Source organism: Stegostoma tigrinum, chromosome 29, assembly GCF_030684315.1.
Source record: "Stegostoma tigrinum isolate sSteTig4 chromosome 29, sSteTig4.hap1, whole genome shotgun sequence".
NCBI classification, from domain to species: Eukaryota; Metazoa; Chordata; class Chondrichthyes; order Orectolobiformes; family Stegostomatidae; genus Stegostoma; species Stegostoma tigrinum.
Window position 1 is genome coordinate 32,195,372 of NC_081382.1, and position 25,629 is coordinate 32,221,000.

The following is a 25,629-nucleotide window of genomic DNA, read 5'->3' on the forward strand; positions in this document are numbered from 1 at the left end:
ATTTTTTCAGAAATGTGTCAGTCCAACATACATACAAAATATTCTGTCTAAAGGGCTAGTAACTAATTCAACTAAAATAATGAATCGAATGCTATTTCTATCTCTAAGAACCAGTTTCTTTTAATGTTTCCTACTTCAAAGAGTTTAAGCTTGTTTGGATATATCTGAAAGGAATTACACAGGTTTCTGCAGGACTGAGCAACATCAGAGAAAAATTAGCAATACAAAAGGCAAAAGTGAACAATATAACATATGTTCTAGGTTCCCAAAATTGCTTGAGGTTCTCTTTGATATGAAAGCAAAATACTGTTGATATTGGAAATCTGAAATAATGACAGGTAATGTTGGAAATACTCAAAAAAGCTGGCAGCTTCTGTGGAGAAGGGAAGAGATTTTTTTCAGGGTGGTATTTCTTTCATCAGAACTCTGACAAAAGGTAATTGATGAAGCAAAACCCCATCTCTCTCTTTCTCCACAGTTGTACTCTATCTGCTAGTATTTCCAGTGTTTTCTGAGGTTTTCTTCTAATCAATATTAAGTAATGCTTCCCATGAGTTCTGCCCCCCATTGTGCGGCCTCTAAACGTATACAGTTCTGAGGAAGGGTCACCGGACCTGAAATGTTAACTCTGTTTTCTCCTTCACAGATGCTGCCAGATCTGCTGGGCTTTTCCAGCAACTTTGTTTTTGTTTCTGATTTACAGCATCCACAGTTCTTTCGGTTTTTATTTTATATAATTTTGATTTCAAATTTGACCTGATTGACAAAACTATTTCCTTTCTGACTCATTAGATAAGTTCACTTATATTCCAAAATTCCAGGATCTTTCTTTCAAAAATAACTTCAAAAGGTTACAGTACCAAAGTTCTGATCTTGCAATTCAATGTAGTTCAACTGATAAATTTTTTTGCACATAGATTCAGACAATGAAAGCATTGAGATAACAAGGTGTAGAGCTGGATGAATGCAGCGGGCCCAGCAGCAGAGGAGCAGGAAGGCTGACGTTTTGGGCCTAGACCCTTCTTCAGAAAACATCCTGGACCCTTCTTTGTTTTCTGAAGAAGGGTCTAGGCCTGAAACTTCAGCCTTCCTGGTCTTCTGATGCTGCTTGGCCTGCTGTGTTCATTCAGCTATACACTGTTACCTCAGACTCTCCAGCATCTGCAGTTCCTACTATCAATGAAAGCATTGAGTCATGTTGATTCCTTATTTATTACTACACATCCTCCAATAAATTGGAATGGCTTCTAGAATATTTATAAAATGTTAATATTTGTATCATGAAACACAAGTCAAAATGAAGCGGACAATGCATTTCACTGCCACTCAGACAGACTTCTATTTAGAATCTATGAGGAAAGGTTCTGATTGATGGCTATGGGGGATGAAGGCAGCAGTTGGCATCTATTTTATTTGAGGATGAACTGGCATAAACCAAGTAAAGGCTCACAGCAAAGCAATGCACTCTGATTTATCTGAGTTAATATTGTTAACGGTTATGCAAATGTGAGGTGAACTGTCCACTTTAGTTGCATCCACAAGGGCAACAATATTCAGTGGTTGCAATTTATGAGATGAAAGTAGGTTTCCTCTTTATTGTTGATCAGAAATATCATCTGTATTTTAGAATTTGAAACTAATGACACTCCCAGCACCTGAAAATAGTTGCATTCACCACAGTAATTTATAATGTTCTAATAATTGAAAATGTGTACACTGATCAAAGGGTATAAACAAAACATTTGCAAGCCAGAAGTACCAAGTTGATGATTTGTCTTGGCCTGAGTTTCACCTGAGGATCCCACCATCACAGACCCCTGTCCAGTCGACTTGATTCACTCCATACAATACCAAGAAACAAATGAATGCACTGAATAAATGCAGCCAACTCTGCATGAACTCTGACAACATCCCTGGTATGTGCTGGTAATGATCCCAAACAACCAAGCCTTAAACAAAACACTTTCTGTACAAGAACAACACTGACAAAGTAGGAAATTATCCAGGAACACCTGACACACAAAAAGCAGGACAAATCATAGCAAGTCAATCACTGTCTCTTCAGTCAACTATCAATCATCAGTTAAACGATGGAACATGTTATTGACAATGCCAACCAGTGGAAGTCACCAATAACTTTCCCACCATATTCAGTTTAAGCTCTGCCAGGACTACTTGGTTCCAGCTGTTATTAAAAGCTTGGTCTAAATGTGGCCAAAGGAGAAGAATTCTAGAGCTGAAGTGAGAGTGACATCCTTTGACAACAAGGCAGCATTTGACAATGATGTAAATTTAAAGTCAATGCTGCAGTTTAATAACTGCTTGGTCTCCTACAGAACCAACAGTCTCCTCTACTATGGAGAGAGAAAAGGTTAACATTAAAATATTAACTCAGTTTCTTCTCCACAGAGGTTGTCTGGCCAGTTGAGTAGTTTCCAACAGTCTTGGTTTCTGCTTCAGATTTCCACTATCTGCAGTATTTTGCTTTTGTGCCTCAATTTTTGCAGGTGAAATACAAAACTGATTACTGGGGCTTCATTCCAATTGGGAACCATAAACTGGAAACTTTGTCCATTGTAGCAGGAGCAAAAGTGAAAAATATAACAGAACTAACAACTTTTAAGAAATATTTCACTGGAAACAATTCAATCTCAGCCAGAACACATTTAACTTAAGTCTAAAATGTATAGATATTTGCCTTTTTGTAAATTTTCTCCCCAATATGAGATCTATTAGCCAAAAAGAGTCACAACACTCTTTTTATATGTTTTTACAGCTTCCCTTAGTGTACAGCTTGTGGTGGTGGTAGGATTTACAAGCTGATCTAGTAGCCAACAAAAAGAATAGCATTGACATTTACTACCAACTGGGATTTTTAAGGTGTGCCTGGCTCTATTTGGAGAGGGGTTTATGGCTCCCACAATCCACATGTTGAAGAGGAAGATGGGGAATTGGGGTTTGTCAACGGAGTGCATCACATAGCCAACCAATGCTGTCCCACTGGACATTAACCTAGAATTCACAACCAGACCTCCAGCCTTCATTCACTTTCAGGATTAGCGATGATTTTGAGTGGGAATTGTACTTGTGAAATAATTTCTGACTCCACTGCTTAAAACCTGGAAATGAGGTGGAAACATATTCAATTGAGGCATTTGAGAAGGCATTTGATGATGACTTAAATAGAAATGATATGCAGGGATACGGGTAAAAGGCAGGAGATTGGCAACAGGTAAGAGAACCAGTGTAAGCATGATGGGCCTAATGGCTGCTTTCTGCACCATAGAAATTCTGTGCTTCTGGGATTTGCATGAAATGTCTGTGTTAAAGTTGATAAAGAATGAATAAGATACAGAATAAAACATTGTTCTAATTCTACACCTTAATCTTAATCATTGAACAAAATGATTGAGACCTAACATTTCCTACATATCGAGCTCACTATTGATTCATCGTGAACATACCTCCTAAAGAAAGTGGATAAAACTGCAGTGACACACAACACAAATTATCTCTGAATGTGAATTAAACCATATTTGTACCTCATTACTCTGCAGAATTCTCACTTTCTTGCAATCACAACAAAATGACAATACACTGAAAATGCTTGAAAAAAACTAAGTAATGCTTTTAGTGACATTTATTTTGTTCCAGAAATGATCTTGTTTCAACTTACTAACAAATGAATCAAAACTTGAGCAATCATAATTTCTCTCAGCCACAGAGCAGACTGCCATCAAGGAGAGATGTTTTTAGCCTCACTCCGGCATAGATGAACCTGATTAACTCATTAGTAAATATGAATAAAACACTTCTCAATTGGACTGAAATAATTAAACGTGGTTTGAAGAAATGGAAATGTGTTTGGTTATTTTTATCAGATTGGAATCAAAGAGAAACCAATCAAATGTTTAGCACACAAGTGAACATCTTCAGCAAATCTATAAACAATGGATTTCATCCCCAAATTTTCTTCCAATCTTTCCTATGGAGATATACAGGAAATTAGTGATACAGCTTAGCAGCTGTTGGCAGCCTTGTGCCTCACGCAATTGGATATGCATGAATGCAGTAAAAGTTCGTAGCCCATTTAAACACAGAGGCCACCACAAAAGAGCTCAATCCTGGTTTCATCCAGTAGACTCAGATATGATTTTTCAAAAGGGGGTCACAGGATAATAAGCAGTAGCAGGCACACTGGATTATATTTCTTCGCTAAGCCTTATATTTCTTCACTAAGACAGAGAGCAATTATAATAACTCATCATTGGTATTCTGGTTGAGCAGAGTTCAAGGATTAAAAACCATGATCTGCTTGGTTTGTACAGTTTCACATGAATGAACAATGATTTCTGGCCACTAAGGCAATAGAATGGAACTGGTTTTGGTAGTCATACACTTGGAGCGCTTTTATTACTGAGTCAGAAATTTTAGGTTCAATTTCAATTCCAGAGACTTAAGCATAAATCTAGAGATGCTCCAGTGAATTACTATGGGCATGTTGCCTTTCTGAAGGTGCTGCTTTTCAGATGAGCCTTCACATCAACACTCTATTTGCTACTTGAATTGAACATGAATTGGCTAATTCTCATCCCTCATCAACATTGCTTAAAAAAATTGGTCATTATCACATATGCTGTGTGTAAGTTGACAGATGTGTTTCCTAAATTATAACAGTGACTACACTTCAGGAGTACTTCATTGGCTGTAAAAAGTTTTGCAAAGCCCTGAGGATGTGCAAGCAGTGGCCAAAAAAAAGAGAAATGTGATAATATAAAATAACCACAGTTTTGAAAATAAAAATTGGAAAATATGCTGTGCAGAAATCCAGAAATAACTCATTCAGTTTATTTCTATGCACTGCCTTTATCCAGGATGGAAGGGTTCCAACTATTTAATAACTATCTAATGAGCACTACCAAAGGCAACTGAAATAAGTCAGCTCCAATGATAGATCTAATGATAGTGCTGAGTTGGGTAGTTTGTGTATTGTGAGTGTTCAAAGACCATTGGTTTTACCAGGTGGTACCCATGGGTGTTTGGACTTTAACAATTTACTTTTCTGTTTGTTGGATGTTTTCCATTGCATGTATTTGTTTTCACAATCATTCCTCTGAATTGGAACAGTTTGTATGCTGCTGGATCTTTTCTCTGGTGGTTCCTCTTTCTTGTTGCACTGAGCATACCTGTTATTTCTCGCAGCTTCGTATTGGGCTGATTCAATGACGCCAATACCTTCCCTTAACAAGTCTAAAGCAACCGGCAAGACACTGATCACAGCACCATAGTGGTGCTTTGATTCATCACAGCTCAGGTGATTCACTTCATCGTGAGGATATCTGTGTCAGAATAAGACAACACTAAAATTTACCACACAATACATTTACTGCAGCAGTGTTAATCATGAGAATTCAATTATTATATATAGCCTCAGATTAGAAGCTCTGACAATAAAAGCAAAATTCAGAAAATGCTCAATATTTGAAATAAAAGCAAAAAGTGCTGGAGAAACTGAGCAGGGCTGGCAACATCTGTGGAGAGAGAAAATGAGTTAATGCTTCTAGTCTGGTATGACCTTTTTTTCAGGACTGAATTCTTCCGAAGAAGAGTCATATTGGACTCCAAACGTTAACTCTGTTTCTCTCTCCACAGATGCTGCCAGTCCTGTTTGATTTCTCCAGTATTTTGTGTTTGATTTTGTTAGAAACAGAATTGGAAACCAAGTTTCCTTGAAAATATAACACTGCTTTTCTTGCACAGTGTGTGAAATTTACATAAGCATTACCCAGACTATGGGTAGGAAATGGTATTCAAAACAATTTTTGAATCGGTTAGCCACAGCTTCTAATTTTGCACCAGTTAGTCACGTATGGAAATTAGTATTAGTATGTAGAGAACCAATACCTGTGTCACAAATAAAGGGTTAATCTACTGTAAACATTCTCAGAACCATATACTATTTATGTAAACCCACATGTTCTTCTTGTCTACAATTTCTTTATTTCTCCCATTGTTATGAAAATGACAGTCCCACAAAATTAATTGGTTTGAGAGTTCTTTTCTCTCTGTCAAACCTGATCTGCAATCACAAAACTCCTCTCTCAGTGGAGGTATTGAACAAAGTGATTTTTAGGTGACAGTAAAGAAGCTAAATTCACGTAGGAGGAAATTGTCAGTGACCAGACACTAGAGTAATTGGATATATAATAATAAGCCATGGAAAAGGCAACCCAAGCTCACTATTAATGTCACATTAAAAGATGTTCTGCGAAGCATCATTCAATGGTAAGGCAATCATCTTTTCTGTGCGTGGTGCATGGGCTACTGGCATTTCATGCACATACAAATTAAAAGTCAAATAACCATTGTTTCTGTGAACTAATGTTACAGCTTGATGGTTGCACACAATTTTGAGAGATTTCTTGGCTGTTATTATTTATAATATATACTGTTTCAAATTTTATGTGGGCGTTTTATTCTGTTTTTAGTTGGATCTCTTGTCTACTGTGCTTGTCAATACAGACAGCAACTGTCACTGTGCTCTGTGCACTTAATGTGTGATGATGCTCACACAAGAAGGTTAACAATTGTGAAGCCATTACAGAAAAATCATTGAAAAACATTGTGTCTCTAATAATTGGGCAATAAATGCCAGTGTTTTGGTAAGAACATGGCCCAAGGTCCATTCTTCGTGCTATGAACTGCATTTGTTGGGAGGCACAACAGGGATGACTGAAAATAGATCACGGTAACAGATCCATTAAATTTTCCAAGTCAGTGTTGTTATTTCAAAAGGTTTTAAAACTGGATTCCTTTCTCTTGCTAATTCAGCTGTGATGGCCAAATATTTGACCACCCCCAACATTTCACATGTCATGCCATTAATTGACAAAATGCTTGTAGAATGCGTAAGCGCATAGAATTAAACTTTACATAATTGTAGATTAATATGGAACACTTCAATTGCAAAAACATGAAGGTGATCTGATGCGTGACAGCCATCTAGCACTGGATAGAACTTAAGTGAAGGAACAAGATAAAATCTCACATTAATAATTTTACTTATTTCTCATGTTCTTAATAGGGACACGATGTTCTCATTGATATTGGCAAGCAGTACACACATCATGTTTAAGAATTATTTCACAGATGTGAATTATTTGTTTACACTTTTCATTGATATTAAAGCTAACACCTAGTTTAATAAAAATTAATTACTTACAGAGAGTTCCAAACAGTGATTTTAACTGTGAGAGTTTGTGGGAATTGAGTAGAAACACTGTCCACCCTTCAAAATTGGTAGTGTAAAGCCTTGGCAATTTGAAGCTCTAGGTTTCATCTACATGTTGCCAGTCAGATGCCCTCCTGAAACAGGCAGGCAGCAACACCTGGGCTAGGGCAGAATTTGAAATGAATAGGATGTCCAGCTGGCTGGTACCAAGGAGATAGTTTAAGGTGCATAGGGGAGTGGATTTTAGGATGCTTTTATTTGAGGGAAACTAGGGTTGAGAGTATACAGGGCAAAGAAGCTGAAACATTTACTGGGGCACAGGAGGATACCTTCCAGTCTCATTAAGAAATTAGCACAAAGGATTTTATACTCTTAACAAAATGCACCCTGATTGCACTGTTTCCCACTAACAGGGAAGATTACAGCAAAATCCTCACTCAGACCACAACTGAATGTGCAGATTGTACAGTAATAGGACATCAGCAGAATATGTAATGATGATACATAATGATATAACAATAAACGTCAATGTCAAGTGGTTATGTAGTGAGAGCTCAAAGGAAGCAGAACATCTGTCAAGAATCTTAATATTATAGCTGTATCTCCAGTGCTAGAAGTAAAGAGATTTTTATCGAGGGCACCTGGAACTCAAACAGTACCCAGGAGGCTAATTGCAGTTAGACAGTATACACAAAGTAACACAAGGGAGTAGTGGAAAAGACAGAGAAAAGATAAAACATTTATTGAAGTTAACCTCATTGCGATGAATGAAGAAAGACAACGCTCACTAGGACTTTGGGGTACATTTCAGGCACAGCGGGAAGCTGAAAGACAAAGTTGCAGACCAGGTTGCCCTGAGCACCAAACCAAAACAGCTGGCAATGGGACAATGACAGCCAAAGTTGAAGGAGCAGTTCCAAAGGATAGAGGCTAAACTGGCATTCCTGGAGCAAATCCTTGTGATGATCCAGACTCAGGAATGTGAGGTATGGAAGAAAAGAAGTGCATGATATGGAATTGTTTTGGTAAAAATGGAACAGATTAGTTCAAACCCCACCTGCTCTGAGAGAGTGTGTAGTAACATATCAGAACAGTTTGATCAGAAAATATCTACTACATTATTCTATACATTAGGGAACATCGTGAGCGATTTTCAAAACAGCATATTGACGAAAACAGTGCATTGTATGTACAAGGCATTCATTGCATGCTCAGTGTAAGGAGAAATTTAATAACAATATATGTGAAATTTAATCAAAGAAAACAGGACCTGGGGAAAGAATGAATTTGTTCATAAACAACCTCTAAAGAGAAGATTGTGCATATGAAAGCCTGAAGGTAGAACTAATGCACAACCAGGTCATGGTCAGACTTTCAGGTGAGGCCTTGCCAGACCTGCACAAACCATAGAGAATTAATCTGACACTAGAGAAAATGTTGTGCAGATCATTAGACATTCTAAAATTTAGAGGGAAAACAGTGTATTCTGTTCTCGTGTGTTGCACAAATTCAATGCTGCTTGTACTCCATCTTTCTTAGAACTGCTGAAAAGATGACCGTCTGCAGTGAATGCCTGATGAAGGAGGTCACACAATTATGGCAAGGCAGGAAGTACATTAGTACAATGTTACATTTTCATCCAAACATCTACTCTTTCATGAAGAAAAAATAAATTGGAATCACTGTCATTTACTTGGAGTTCCCCAAATCAGCCACCAACACACACTACTCACATGTATCAACAATTTGTTATTTTTTGCATTTCTGCATATGCATTGCAAATGGCTTTCAATCATATTGATCTGTTAATGGCATTTGTGCATGTTGTCATTGGTTGTTCACTTGACTGTTCGCCAGGATGCTCTTCCTTCTCTGGGGAATGTCATTCCTGTATCATTTTTTGCTGATGCAGTTAACTGTTGTTTTTTCATTTCCATTGTTGGGGTGCTGCAGAACTCTGAGACTGATAGTTGATATGGTCTATGTGGATAGTGAGTTTCCATCTTCTTAGCTGGCAATCTGCAGCAAAATAATAGCTTCTCTAGTTGTGCTTATATGCCTGTGACAGTGTATCTGATCATTCACATCCACTATGTGCAATCAAAGTGACATTTGCTTGAAAGAGATCCCAACTGCCACCTGGATGACTCTTGTTGAGAATGTTGAATATTTGTACTTTGATTGGCTTTCTAATGCTCACTCTGGCAATGGTTCTGTCAAAGTGAAATTTGGCTTTTTGCCATTTCACATTGATTTTTGTCACTCACATTTGTAACGATAACTGGCTTCGGTAGTCTTTGTACTGGACTACCTTCCATGTCTTTAGTAGGTGTTTCTCCAATGATGATTTCCTCTGTGCTGACTTTGCTTGATTTCTTTATCATTACTTTGATGATTTTTACTGCTACCTCTAGTTTTGCTTTTGACTAAGGATACTGTGAGGCTGATGGGCAGTATTGACCTTCCCAATACTTTATTAAGTAGCTTAATTCGTCACTTGTGCTCTGAGGGCTATTGTCCCTCATTGCAATGGCAGAAATACTGTAACAAAGAAGTATGCTTTCACACAATCTACAATCTCAATGCTAGTCATTAAAATTCCAGTATTTGGAATAATTACCACTAGTCAGAATAGTAGTTGGCAGTAACAAGATAATCAGTTCCTCCTAGACTGAAAAGTTCTATTCCAAGTTTCACTCACATTCTGTCTGCGATATATTGTGTTATCAGCTACTCTGTAGCTCATTTAGATTGGTATACATTAGACATACTGCCCTGGCTGATGTGGTCCTTAGTCTCACTGTCATATTTGCTTTCTCATGATTCTTGGGGCTTTCTCAAACTTAGCTCAATTTCTTGGTGGCTTTAACATCTCTCTTCTCACCTGCTTCAGGACAATTATTCTACTTCCTTTGGCCTATCTTGGGCTCTCTTTGTATGCCCAACATGGTAGTGTTCCCACAGGAGTGTCCTCAATATTTTCAGACCATCCTTTCATTGTTACTTCTTTCAGCATCTGGACAGTTGCATTTTGTCAAGTAATTTTCATGATTTGAGCAAGTTGTTTATCCGTCAGATTCAATGGGTGGAATCTTATAGGTTTCTGAGCGACATGGACTATGGAGACCTCTGTAATTGTGCAGGAAGTCCAGTGAGGCCTATCATTAGGAACAACTTTCTGCATTTTTATGCACTTGCTAAGTGACAAAATGAGTTTCTTGCTAGGCAGCAATGAGTTGCCAATTAAAGGTAATTATAGTTTGTTAAATGTTTTGTTAATGCCACAACTCACGTAATTAATATTATTTCCTATCTTACCAATGCATTGAACAAGCTCAACGTGGAGAATTCTCAACACAGAAATCAGGACGCCTTTTGTCTTCAGCTCACTGCTGGCTGGGAGTTGGGTGGCATTATGGGTCAGGGGTTCTCGATATAGTTAGTCATGTGCATGTCCACACATATTCTACAGGCTTAGCCACAGTCGGTTGGCCACTTAGGCTGCTCATTGTTGGAGGACCTGTCTGACTGCAGTCTGGGGAGTAGGCAATGATCAGTCCTGAAGGCCCCACAGCAGCAGTCGGGGGGATTGGATATCAGCCATCAGGGAGCTACACAAACAGAGATGAGAGATCTTTTCAAACATGTTTAGGGCTGCCCATCAAAGGTGGGCAGAGGTCTGAGTGAATATAATCCTGGAGGTCTGTATGCTGATTGACGAAGGGATGAAAGGGGGCCTGTTGGGGCAGTAGGGGAAATCACTGCCAAAAAGAGAGGGGGTGTCATGGCTGGGGGGTAAGCAGAGCTTGTGTAGCGATGGGAAAAAGATGGTGACTTTGGAAACCACAAATGTAAACAATGAATTGTAGGAATCTGGGTAATTCTAAATATCAGTAGGACAATGGTGTACATGGACATAGATCCTTGATGGCAACAGGACAAGTAAAATCCTTAAGAAGGCAGAGATAACAAGGTGTAGAGCTGGATGAACACAGCAGGCCAAGCAGCATCAGAGAAGCTGACATTTCGGGCCTAGACCCTTCTTCAGACACTTCTGAGGCCCGAAACGTCAGCCTTCCTGCTCCTCTGATGTTGCTTGGCCTGCTGTGTTCATCCAGCTCTACACCTTGTTATCTCAGATTCTCCAGCATCTGCAATTCCTATTATCTCTGGTTAAGAAGGCATATGGCATATCTGCCTTTGTTAGCTGAGACAGAATTCCATGGGAAAGAGGTTATGTTGGAACTAGCAGTTCTAGTCACTACATTTTACAAAGGATCTAACTGTAGGATGCGAAGGAGATTTACAAAGATGGGCTGAAGGGTCTGGCTTATGACAAAAGATTAGATGGGTTGGGATTGTTCTCCTTGGACCAAAGGTTAAAAGGTACCTGATTGAGGGCTTCAAGGTAATCAGGGGAAAGATAGTATAGACAGTAAGGACCTTTTTTCATTAGTAGATGGGTCAATAACTGTTTGAGTCAGAAATTCTCATAGTATTTAAGCAGTATTTAGAGAGTCACTTGAATCCAGTTGGCTTCAGTGCTGTGGCCAAGAGCTGAAAAATAAGATTAGTACAGTCAGAGCTAGGGTGACTGGTACAGCCACAATAGGCTGAATGGCCTCCTTTGATGCTGTCTATGAGTATCGCAATGTGTTTCAAATTGACCGCAGTAAAGAGAGGAAGCTTTTCAACGATTGAGAGATTCACCCAGTGGCCCAGCTGCAGTCTGCATCTTTGTTTGCTTTTCCTTTTCAGTGGTTTCTGGCAGCTTTCAGCAGCTCTCAGCATTTCTGCGTTCCTCTAATGATGTTTTATTCAACAACTGAACACTTGGAAGGAAGAAACCAGAAGACAGATGATCCCCTGTAGCCAATATCAATAAATGTAGTACAGAAAGCAGATTTAAACGTCACAGAAAAAGTTGAAAGCTGCATGTCTAGAAGTCTCAAGACATTTACTGGCTACTGAAAGAATATCATGAGAAATACAGGAAGTACAAAAATGCAATGTGGAAGGTTTTTAGATTAAAAATACTGCCTGGAATACTAGTCAGACCATACAACTGTGATGTTTAACTAATCACATTTAACCAATTTGTTGGAGTTCCTTGAGCAAATACAGCTGTGAATAAAGACAAACTGTATTTGGATTTCTAAAAGGTATTTGATAAGGTGCCATGTAAAAGGCTTTTCTGGAAAATAAAAACGCATGGTGTATATGGGTAATATATTGAATAGAAGGTTGGCTAACTAATTGGAAACAGGCAGTAGCATAAATGGATAATTTTCAGGTTTGCGAGATGTAATGAGAGGTGTGCTACAGATACCAGTGCTGGGAGCTCAAGATTTAATAATTTAAATAAATCACATGGACAAAAGGGACCAAGTGTACAGTTGCTAACTTTGTTGATGACACAATGATAGATAGAAAGATAAATTGTGAAGAGGCCATAATGAGTCTACAAACATAGATCATGCAAGTTGACAAAGATTTGGCAAATGAGGCTTAATCTTGGAAAATGTGAAATTGTCCATAAATAAATAATCATATTATCTAAATGGTGAGAGATTATGTAGCTCTGAGATGCCTAGATATCGGAGTTTCCCAGTGCATGAATTACAAAATATTATTAGTATGCAGATAGAGCATGTAATGAGGAAAACTAATAGAATGTTACCCTTTATTGCAAGAGGAATTGAATTCGAAACTAGGGATATTGTTCTGTCAATTATACAGGTCATTTATAAATACCATATCTGGAGTATTGTGTGTTGTATTAGTCTCTTGATTTATGGATATAAATATGGTGGAAGTCAGTTCAAAGAAGATTTATTAGAGCTGGAATGGGCAAGTTGTCTTACAACAAAAAGTCAGACTGGCCAGGCTTACATCTGCTGAAGCTTAGAAGAGTGAGAGTCAACTTGCTTCAAACATAGAATGTCCTGAAAAGGACAAGATGCTTGTAGAGACACACTTTCCCCTTATGGGAAAATCTAGAACTAGGAAGTCACCATTTAAAATTAAAGGGTTACCCATATAAAACAGATTAGAAGAACTTTTTTTTCCCCTCAGAGTATTGTGAGTCTGCTCAAAAGGCAGTGGAAGCAGAGACATTGAACATTTTTTAACGCAGAGGTAGACAGATTCTGGACAAGCAAAAATTGAAACAATCAGTGCTGTGGCCAGCGATTTCAAACTGAATGCAAGAAATGATCAGTAATTGCATTTTGCGTATTGTGAACAACCAAGATAGTAAAGAACCACTTATTCCCATCATTGTTTCTAGCAAAGCCATGGAGTCCTTGGGAATGGATTTGAGCTGAGCTGGAATCTGAATTCCAAACACCGCGAGGGAGAGATACCTGGATGCTGTGTTCCAGGAAGCAGTCACACCTGGTAGATTAACTAATGTTAATTCGATCAGCAGCCAGGGCTAGCAGTGTGTGACTGAGTGAGGCAGGTAGAGGAACCCTGCAGACAGGAACAACAGGTATGAGGCAATTGCTCCCTGCGTGGATGAGGAACAGGGCTGCAGGAAGGATGAGTCAACTGACCTTGGCACCATGGTTCAGGAAACCATTCAGGAAGGGGCATCTAAAAGACAGATTGTAGTTGCAGGGGATTCCATCTTCAGGAGTATTGACAGTATCCTTTGCAAAGCAGGATAGAGAATCCCGCATAGTGTGTTGCCTGCCCAGTGCCAGGGTGCGAGACATCTCTGACCAGCTTGACAGGATACTAGAAAGGGAGGGGGAGATTCAGTTTTATGGCCCACGTAGGTACCAACAAAGGCAGGACTATGAAAAAAGACCTGTTTCAGGATTATGAAAACCTAGCAATAAAATTACAAAACAGGCCTTCAAGGGTCATAATCTCTGGATTGCTGCCCGAGCCACATGCAAATTGGCATAGGGAGGCGAGGACCAGGGAAGTGAACGCGTCGCTAAAAGAGTGGTGAGGGAAAGAGGGTTTCCTTTTCATGGGGCAAAATGCAGGTAACTTTAGGCCAGTTAGCTTAATTTTGGTAGTGGGGAAAATGCTTGAATCCATCATTAAGGAAGAAATAGCAAGACATCTGGATATAAATTGTCCTATTGGCAATACCCAGCATGGGTTCACGAAGGGTAGGTCATGTTTAACTAATTTGGTGAAATTCTTTGAAGACATTATTTGCATGGTGGACAGTGGGGAACCTGTAGATGGAGTGTATGTGGATTTCCAGAAGACATTTGACAAGGTGCCACACCAAAGGCTGCTACATAAGAAAGTCGCACGGTATTATTGGTAACGTATTGACACGGATAGAGGGTTGGTTGACTAGTAGAAAACCAAGAATAGTAGTAAATGGGTGTTTTTCTGGTTGGCGGTCAGTGGCTCGTGGTGTGCCTCAGGGATCAGTGTTGGGCCTGCAATTGTTTACAATTTACATAGATGATTTGGAGTTGGTGACCAAGTGTGGCGTGTCAAACTCTGCAGAAAGCACCAAGAGGAGTTGTAGACACTGAAAGTCTGCAGATGGTCATAGTCTAAGTGAGTGGGCAAAGGTCTGGCAGATGAAGTACAATGTTGATAAGTGTGAGTTCATCCATTTTGGTAGGAATAACAGCAAACTGGACTGCGTCTTAAATGGTAAAAATTTGCAGCATGCTGCTGTGCAGAGGGACTTGGGTGTCCTTGTGCATGAATTGCTAAAAGTAGGATCGCAGGTGCAGCAGGTAATTAAAAAGGCAAATGGAATTTTGTCTGTCATTACTAGAGAGATGGAGTTTAAAAATAGGGAGGCTATGCTGCAGCTATGTACAGTCCTGGTGAGGCCACACCTGCATGCAGTTTTGGTCTCCTTACTTGAGAAGGGGTATACTAGCACTGGAGGGGCCGCAGGGGAGATTCACTCAGTTGATTCTAGAGTTGAGAGTGATGGATTATGAGGAGAGACTGAGTAGGCTGGGATTATACTCATTGCAATTCAGAAGAATGAGGGGAGATCTTATAGAAAGAAATAAGATTATGAAGGGAACAGATAAAGGTGAAGGTAGGGAGGTTGTTACCAATAGCAGGTGAAACTAGGACTGGGGCCATTGCCTCAAAATAAAGGGAAACAGATGTAGGACTGAGATCAGGAGGAACTTCTTCACTCAAAGGGTTGTGAATCTGTGGAATTTCCTGCCCAGTGAAGCGGTTGTAGCTACCTCGCTGAATGTGTTTAAGACAAGGCTAGATAAATTTTTGAACAGTAAAGGAATTAAGGATTATGGTGTATGGGCGGGTCAGTGGAGCTGAGTCTCAAAGATCAGCCATGATCTTACTGAATGGCGGAGCAGCCTCGAGGGGCCAGATGGCCTACTCCTGCTCCTAGTTCTTATGTTCATGCTCAGAGTTGAGGACATGTTTTGGGAGTCTCTCATTAGGCAATGTAACCTGCTCAAGGGAGCTGGTCAACATGGTTGATGCTTTGATACTGGACATGCTGTTCTAAATTTAACACCAAAATCAGTGTGTCTATCCTGCCGATGGATTTGCAAATTGTTGTAGACAGCGCTCATGCTACTTGTCCCGTGCTTTTGGTGCCAGCTATATGTAGTCCAAGTCTCTGAGCCATATAGAGGGATGGGTATCATTACTACTCTGTAAACCAGAGCTTGTTGCCAGGTCTGAGTACACTATCTTCAGTTTCTTTCTGAGGTGACCAAAGACTGCATGGACTTGCTGACGGTAGTGCTGAAGCTTGTATTTGTTGTCACTCTTGTTGACAGTAGGGTCCTAAGAAATGGGAAGTAGTCCCTTTTGTCCAAGGTCACCTCATGGATGTTGATAACCAGGGTCAAGGAAGTACAACCTTGTGGAGCAAGTGGTAGAGGATTTTTGTTTTATGAGTGTTTTCTAAGGCCCATCTTCTTGTACACCTCAATAAAGGTGTTGACGATGGCTTGGAGCTTAGCCTCCGAATGAACACAATAGCTCCTGTTGGAGTGCAGCTAATCTACACAACAACTGGGAACCTGTTCAACCTCTGCCAGCAACAAGGTCATGTCATTTTCGTTGGTGAACCACTGTATGGAGAGGATACCTGCATCTGTGCTTGAGATTGCCAGAGGTAAACTGTTAACACAGAAGCTGTGACAGAATCACTCAAGAAAATCTTAACATCAGGCATTCTGGACACTGTAGTCTCAGGCTTTAGTCTGCCAATAAGCATTTCAAGACATTCCCACATGAATATTATTTTGTTCATATCACAAGGCTGGGTGAGAGCTGAGATTGAGGGCTGTGTCCCGCAGCAGCAGCAGAGCGAGCACTGCATTGAATCCTGCAGCAGACCACGCATGGGCCAGGCTGAGTCCTGGAGAGATAGATGGACAGATATCGTGGAGTGATGGCAGCAGGGGAATCCCAAAGTCGCTGAGTGATGGTAGCAGGAGAATCCCGAGTCCCAGAGTGGTACACGGGATATCCTGAATCCTGAAATGGCATGAAGTGAAGTGAATTCCAGTACAGCTCAAGTTACTTGTTGCTACAGAGGGCTGGTGAGGAGCAATGTGGAGGGTGGAGTAATGTGGACCAGTCATTGGACTTGGGACTGGTGCCACGTGCTGAACTATTGCAGTGTGAATTCTTTTTACGATGTTATAACTACCTCATTCCTAACTCAAATAATCAGAGGGTTAGACAGGGTGGATAGGGAGAGCCTTTTTCCTAGGATGGTGACAGCAAACACGAGGGAGCAGAGCTTTAAATTGAGGGGTGAAAGATATAGGACAGATGTCAGAGGTAGTTTCTTTACTCAGAATAGTAAGGGAATGGAACGCTTTGCCTGCAACGGTAGTAGATTCGCCAACTTTAAGTACACTTAAGTCGTCATTAGACAAGTACATAGAATAGTGTAGGTTAGGCGGGCTTCAAATTGGTATGACAGGTCAGCACAACATCAAGGGCTGAACAGTAATGTTCTATGTTCTATGTTCATTCTCAGACACTAAATGATGCTACTGCTTTCATTTTAATCCCCTTTTGTATAGCAAAACTAATTTTTTAACTGTAAGATTTGTACCTAGGCACATGTACCTAAGAAGATGGCATTAAAAGGCAGCCATTGTAAAACTTTTCACTGTACTCCTGTGCTTCTGTATTGGAGTACAAGTGACAATAAAAGGATATTCCAAATTCAAATTTGTAGTTCACTCCCACTATTCTCAATCAAATGGAGAAGAAGTGACACATGTTCATCCAATTTCGATCAATGTCTATTTTTGTTATGGCTTCTTGACACCAAACCCAAATGCTGGGTTGACGTCATGGGTAAACACTCTGACCTCGTCTGTTAAACTGACGTGCCCATTAATGTAGTTGAGGTGGATTTTGAAGATCCCATGGTATTATGCAAGGAAAGTACAGAATTCTGATGATATAATGTCCAACATCCTTCTTTTAGCAAACGCTAAGAAAGATAATTGTGTCATGCATCTCATTGCTATTCAAGGGATCATCTGAGACCAAGACGATTGCTCATTTCCTTACAATGATGTAATTATATCATAAAGTTAAGCAGGGGGTGGGTCATGGTTTTTACATAATGCAAGTATTAGAGGATGCTCAACCCATAATAAAAGGCCACCAAAATTATTTGGTGGTGTGCTGTAGATGACTTTTGAAACATGTAAAATGTAGAGCAGTCTTTGGTGAATAAAAGTTTGCAAATTCTTTAGCTAGTGTTGAAAATCCTTACATCAATAGTCATAAGCCTTCGATGTAGTTCATAGGTGAAATGTTTGGAAAGGTATAAGTGGGTGCCAATTTACAAGCAAATCTTACTTTCTTATAAAGAAAGTAAGTCAAGATACATTTTAATATTTCCCTGAGATTTCCATAGCTACACTGCACGATGCTGTAGAGATTTTCATTTATACTACCAGGTAGATGGCAGGATTTTCAACACTAGCTAAAGTATTTGCAAACTTTTATTCACCAAAGACTGCTCTACATTTACACATTTCAAAAGTCATCTACAGCACATCACCAAATAATTTTCATGGCCTTTTATTATGGGTTGAGCATCCTCTAATACTTGAATTATGTAAAAACCATGACCCACCCCCCATTTTAACTTGATGATATAATTACAATGGGGCAACAAAATTCAATGCTGCGGTTATCCTTACATACCTAAATAGCAGTGTACTGTATAATAAAATCAATCAACTGGCACATTGCAGAGATCAATGAATCAGGTATTCTAAAATAAAACTAATAAAGCTTGAAGCTTTGACGAAATGTTAATGTTTTGAATGCACAAAGCAAGTAAATACTATCATTATGTTTTCAAACAGTTGCTAAACCTTAATTCTTCAATATCTGCACTGAAGCAGCAAAACCATCTAGTGCATTTACAATCTTCCATGAAAATGAATCGACAAGAAGAGACAGAGTATCAAGGTGCACCCAAATGATGAATATAAATATCATGGCTACAAAAATGACATTCTATTGACCTGGAAATGTTTCTTGTTTTACAAGTTAATGGCATCTTATCTTCACATTCAACATCATGTACTAAGGCAGTGAAGAGCAGCAATCAGAAGAAATTTTTCAAAGTTAACTAAGAGCAAATATTTAAAGTATATAATGTTCATTCTGGGAAAATTAAGCCATATGTTACATAGCCCAGAAATTTGCTGTGAAGCATGATACCATGCATTTTTAGAGCAAACAAACTTATCTGCAGAATAAAAAGACTCCTGCAGAAAAGTCATCTGGTATAAGTTGGCAAATTGATAACAATGAAGATCCAATACATTTGCCTATCAATGGAGCTAACACCTTTGTCTTTGAATCATTTCCACAATAAACTGTAGATGATCACTCTTTACAGTGCTTCCTCTCAACAGTCTGCAATGATATATTTAAAGACCAGCGTGGATGGTGACATCGCTTGTAAGATTTTTGAAGGCAGGATGCCAGTTTAACATCTCATGATCTATGGCATAACAAATGGGGCGGCACGGTGGCTCAGTGGTTAGCACTGCTGCCTCACAGCACCAGGGACCTAGGTTCAATTCCAGCCTCAGGCAACTGTCTGTGCAGAGTTTGCACATTCTCCCCGTATCTGCATGGGTTTACTCCGGGTTCTCTGGTTTCCTCCCACAGTCCAAAGACGTGTAGGCTATGTGGATTGGCCACATTAAATTGCCTGTAGTTTTCAGGGGTATGTGGGTTATAGGGAATGGGCCTGGGTAGGATGCTCCAAAGGGCAGTGTGGACTTGTTGGGCCAAAGGGCCTGTTTCCATACTATAGGGAATCTAATCTAAGTCATCACATTGCAGTCCCTGTCATACTAGGTTCCACCTAGTCTATATGCAAACTATTGTGTTACTCTTTCGTTTGATTGGTTTATATTTCAATTATGTAAAGTCAGCTATGAACTGTGAGTGAAATGTAGTATGAAAGTAGAATGTGAATCCTTGAAGTGGCTCAAAAAAATTTCCAACATTCTTTAGACTACAAAAAAATCAGAACTTGGTAGAGAGAGATTGGCTTGCCATTTTTCTTCCTTGCAGGCCAATAGCAAGAACATAAAATATGGTTTGTTGAGTAATAAAAACGTTTTTAAATCATGTTCTTCATAATATGAAATTTGCATGTATCTATAAAATTGTCTGTCTTTTAAGTGTCTGTTTTAGCATTTTCTTTCCCTTGGATTCAGATTTTCTCAAAAGCTTTGGCTTCCACTCAGTGTTCTTGCTGGCACTATAATTCTCTTAGCTGAAATGAATTATCAACTTGTTCCTACATATAAGTTGGATCTTGTTCAGCAAGCAGAGTCTTCCAATGCGCATCAGTATGATTCTCTTTATGCACAAACTAGGAAAGTTGCTAAGCATCAAAATTTCACAGGACATATGATCTTGGCATTGCTGAGCGAAACAAGTCAAAATACAGTAATCAATAGAGAGGGTGATAAAAATGAACATTAGAGTTTCAGCAGCCATTGGACTGAGACAGGGCATATGCAGGCACTGTACAGAAGGCAAGTAGACAGCAATGAATTCTGTAAAATGAGGAGAAAGAAAACTGAAATTGAAACACCAACAGTCATGAATCAGTCTGTGCAGAAGCTTACAGAATAAAAGGGAAACATTTCAGGGTAGAAAAGGAGGGGAAGACTTCGTAGACAGCAAGGATTTGAAAGAAGAAGAAGTTGTGTATGGAATAAGAGGAGATGCTTTAAAGAGAAGACTGGGTACTGACAGCATACTTGTGTGTACTTGAAGCTACATGCATTAACACTAATCAACTAATCTTGCTCTTTGTAGACAGAATAAACATGCACATGCACTGTACTTGTTTCAACCCAACAAAACAAGTGACAAATGTTTGCTGGCTAATTTCTTCCTGAGAGGGCATTGAGTTGGGAAGTTATGTTCCAGTTTTACAGGACATTGGTGAGGCCGCATTTGGAGTATTGTGTTCAGTTTTGGTCACCTTGCTTTGGTAAGAATGTTATTAAACTGGAAAGAGTGCAGAAGAAATTTACAAGGACTTAAGGGAGTTACAGGGAAAGGTTGGACAAGCTAGGATTTTTTTTCTTTAAAGCGTAGGAGACTGAGGGGGAATCTTATAGATGTGTATAAGAACATGAGAGACATGGATTGGGTAAATGCATTCTGTCTTTTCACCAGGGTTGGGGAATTGAGGACTAGAGGGCATTAGTTTACAGTAAGAAGGGAAAGATTTGGGAACCTGAGGGGCAACTTTTTTTTTAAAAACACAGAGGGTAGTACACCAATGGAATGAGCTGCCAGAAGAAGTGGTCGAGGAAGGTACATTAACAATATTTAAAAGGCATTTGGATGAATACATGGATAGGAAAGGTTTAGAAGTATATGGGCCAAGTGCAGAGAAATAGGGTTACCGTGGATGGACATTTTGGTTGGCATGGACCAGTTTGGGCCGAATGGCCTGTCTGTGTTGTAGGACTCAATGACTATCAGATTCAACATACCTGGTTTAAAATTTAAATAAAGCCTGGCAGTTTGATGTTAATTAACATCAATTAGTGCTTTCTCAGAGGCAACATCTCTACTAACTTGCCAACCAATCAGCTCTCACACATTCATAATGACATTCTTATGAATCGCCCTCATGAGTGCAAGATGAAAGGCTTCAACAAAATGTGTCTTGTCTCAGCAATGCTCAACCAATATGTCATTTAGTCAATTCTTAAGTTTAAAATGTATTTCAGATTTTGACTATTAAATTTCTATATAAGAATTCTATGCAAGACAAACCTAAGTATGGAGGTTGTAGCTGTGTCTTAAAAGGTGATGTTCTAGCCTCTGAATCAGAAAGTTTGAGTTCGAGCCCCACTCGAGACTTGGAGGTGTTGTTTTTCTGACGGAAGTTTAAACCAAGGCTCTACCTGCCCTCATAAGACAATGTAAAAATCCCACAACACACTACCATTTCAAAGAAGGGTAAAGGAGTTTCATCGTGTGCCCTGGCCAATATTTATCCCTTAAAATCGACATCACTAAACAGATTAGCGAATTATTATTTGTGCAATCTCGCTACATGAGAATTGTCTGCCACATTTTCTACATTATAAGTGTACAATTTCTACACTTCAAACATGATAAACATTACATGAATGGAAGATCTTTCTTTATTGATCTAAGGCTAAGTGAATTTCAACAAATGAATTTTGGACATGAGCATTTCAGTTTGTGGTAAAACAGTTACTTGCTTGAGCTACTAGATCACACTAGGCCAAGCCTTTCTTCAGCAAAATTGTGCAGCATTGTGAATTTGATTGACTACATTGATACCAACTGATACATGACATTTTATAATGATTTTACAGAACTTACTTGGCTCGAATGTTGGACATGTCATTGTTGCAGCTGAGAAGGAGTTTGCATTTTTCCAGCCTATCATCAGGTGAGCAAGCTTTGGGATTTATATCCTCAAGTTGACTACAAAATTCACTCAGATCTTTGCAAAGATCCAGGAACATGATCAGGATTCGCTTGTCTGTTGAATTGTTACAGTAATGGTCCAGGTAATTTTGAACCTGCACAAGAAAATAAAATAAACGCTATAATTAATCCAATTGTATCAGTTGATGATGGTAAAAGAAGGTAGGTTAATCACTTTTCATGACTTTCCAGATAAGTTCAAGAATTTAAACAGATATATTTGAAAAACAGATGTGCAATTTTTGTCATAAAACTTCCTATTTTAAATTGTTTTTCCTACTTTTCCCACAATCTGTCTATGGCTCATACTAAGCTTAGTCTTAAGCCACCAGAATGCTCTTTAGTCTCCATCAATATTGTTGTGAAACCCATTGACTAGTCACACAAGAGTTGCAGAAGCATCTGATGTCACGGATGGCAAAGGAACTGAGACTGAGATTTGATTATCAATTAAGTAACAGTAAAGGTAACAGATACTTAATAATTAATCATTTTCCAAAAATGTATATGATTATAAACTGGCACAAGCTGAACAATCTAAACTGAAATTGGAAATATTTGCTGAATTTTGATCATGTGAAGTGTCAGGTGTCACAGCCAAAGACATCGAAATTATCACGATCTTTTGCAATGTAAAGTTTCTTTAGTTCAGGTTCAAAGGAGGAGGAAGATTTCCTCTGGTTGTTTGTGCTGTTGATCTAATAAATACTATTTTTACTATTTTCTAGCTGTCAAGTGAAGTAATGCATTTTACTGCAACGCTAGAACAATGGTCAAAAGAGATCTTCCTGCAATGCTGTTACTCATAAGAAGCAAACAGAATAAATCCAGTGTGCTTTAAAACCGAATTGGCTACACCCATAAAAGCTGCAATGTGCATCTTCTGAGTTCCCATGGCAGCCATTACATTGACCTTCATAAATGAAACTGCCAACAATCTATTTATGGTGGACCATAGGTATTGTTTTGGTCCAAGTTCTTCCCAAATAGCCCTAGTTACTTATGCAAAGAGGGCAATTTTATCAAATCATTCCAAATTTGACGTCATCCAAACTTGGGAAGACAGTGTGCATTGTCTAAAACAAACAAAACCAGAAATTGTTTGAGAAATTCAGCAGGTCTGGCAGCATCTATGGCGAGAAAACAGGATTAATGTTTCAAGTCCAGTGACCTCCCTTCTTCTGCACTGGAGATTCGGAACCAATACCAATTCTGATTGGTGTAGAGTGCTTGCAACCAATCCTCCTTTCTAAATATTTTAATCAACCTGATCAGATATGTTCCAACACATCTCAGGAGAGGTGAGAACTCAGGCCTCCTAGCTCAGAGGTCTCAACACTACCACTGCCCTACAACAGCCTCACATTTTGTTTTAATGTCAAGCAACCTGATTATAGATATTTTAATCAAGCTGTTTAGAAATGTTATCACACATCTCTGAATCAGGTAGGACTTGAACTCAGGCCTTCTAGCCCAGACATGGGGACACTACCACTGTCACAACATTCTCAAGTCCACCTTTCTACTCTTTTCTGAGGCCAACTTTAATAGTTTAAATAGACCCTGGTAGGGCACTGTAGCAGAAACAAAGTCAAACATTTAGCAGAAAATTTAGAACTAGAATGGAATCTTATCAAAATAAGATCATCTATGGTGATGATGCATGCCAGTCCCCGAGGTGCCCTCTGGTCTCTAAAGGCTACTGCTGTGCTGGTAAACACTTCATTCTCCCTGTCAGTGGACACCCGAGTATGGATGTGACCACAGAAGGGGGACAAACACTCAGGCTGTACGACTCCCCCAACTTTGGCCAAGCCCAAGATCAAGCCCGCAGAGAGGCCCCTTCAACTGCCAGCCCCCTTCTGCATAGGGTGTCTAATGATTAGGAATGTGAAGACTCATTTTCTGTATTTAATCAACTAGCATGGACATGTTATGATGTACATTTGGCACAGGTGAGATCTGAACCTGGATTTCCTAGCACAATACTACATTACACCACAACAGCCCTCAATGACACTTCTCCTAATCAATCCATTCAGAGATTCTATGCACTTCTGGAGCAGATGGGGCTCGAACCTCAGTTTCCTGGTTAAGAGTTAGGTTCACCACTACTGCACCAGTTCTTCTTTCCTTTTTTTTTGGTACAGAAGTATACTGTACACACTATTGGACTTTTTTTCCCCAATCAACAAATCACCATGGTATTTATTTTTCCACTTATTAACTGCCAACAGTAAATCACCTGTGTCTGGTCCTCCTTTCTATGGTCAGTCTAGGAGCCTATCTAGTTGGCAGTGGTAAAGGATAATCTGCCTTTAAGAATTAACCAGGAGAAGCACTTCTCTTAGACAACAAACTGCAGTTTATTGCAAGATAACAATAGGTACTAGTCACATTGACTAGGAAGGCATTACTACAAGGTCTATCAGCAGTCAAAGATAACAGGTCTACCTTCAACAGGACCTTGAGCTAGGCTACTTAATCCAAACCTAAAACTATGCAATGTCATTAGTTTGAATGGAACTTAATTCAGCTTTGACATTAACTCTTGCAGAACCATTTGTCATCCTAATCTCTAATACTATTATTAAAACAAATGATTCAAAGGTTTTCTTCACTCCAAGTGCAATAACTAACAAACAACTGTGGTAAAATAAACATTAGGAAAATCTGAGGATTGGGGTTTGTATATTTTATCATTGTATTAGAATTGAAATGTTCATATTGTGAAATTTATAAATACCATTTTCAACATGTTAAGCAATGGGAAACCAAATTAAGTAAATTTACCAAAAGAGTTCCCAATGAGAATATTTTCAACAATATTTCTCCTTTTGATGATATTATGTCAAAATGAATCAAACATGATTTTGCTAGTGAAAAGTACTAATAAAAAAGTTTCACTTTAAGTAGTTGATACATCAAAAATAGATTTAAAAATCTTAAGCATGCCCCTTCAGCAATTATAGCTACACTGTTCCACATTATGCTATTCCTTATTCGTGTAGGATAGGTTAATCATCCTAATTACACAAACTTACCAAGCTTAAAACAATTTTAGCCAGTTTGGGATTGCTTCCAAAATCTCTAATTTTACTTGCTGCCAAATAGAAAAACTAACTTCTCAATGAGAATTATTTATTTCTTTACTGCATAAAACATATCTGTGTTTCTCCTTCTGTCTGCTTGCATTTGTGTTTATATACTTAGCACCTTCAGATCCTCTGCTTGTAGCTGCCCTTTGTGTCCACCATTCACATGGCTTCATTCCTAACTTTCTTCCTGATGGTACTGCTTCCAGATCAAGGACTATAAAGTCATATGAGCCATTTTTTCTTATTTTCCAAGGAAGTTACTATTGATCCCTTAAATATCCTTAAAAGCAATTAGAGATTTCATTGACCTTTTAAATAAATTATACA

The 25,629-nt window shown here is 39.0% G+C and overlaps 1 protein-coding gene across 2 annotated transcripts in view; it reads right to left on the reverse strand.

The window, feature by feature from the left end:
* The window catches only part of spaca9 (sperm acrosome associated 9), a 40,493-nt gene that overhangs the window by 12,678 nt on the left and 2,186 nt on the right, over positions 1-25,629 (reverse strand). For both annotated transcript variants that reach the window (XM_048558453.2, XM_048558454.2), the window contains exons 3-4: positions 22,097-22,299; positions 5,187-5,339 (exon numbers count right to left, since the gene is read on the reverse strand). In XM_048558453.2, coding sequence (XP_048414410.2) covers positions 5,187-5,339; positions 22,097-22,299 — 356 coding nt within the window. The remainder of the gene's footprint in view (positions 1-5,186; positions 5,340-22,096; positions 22,300-25,629) is intronic.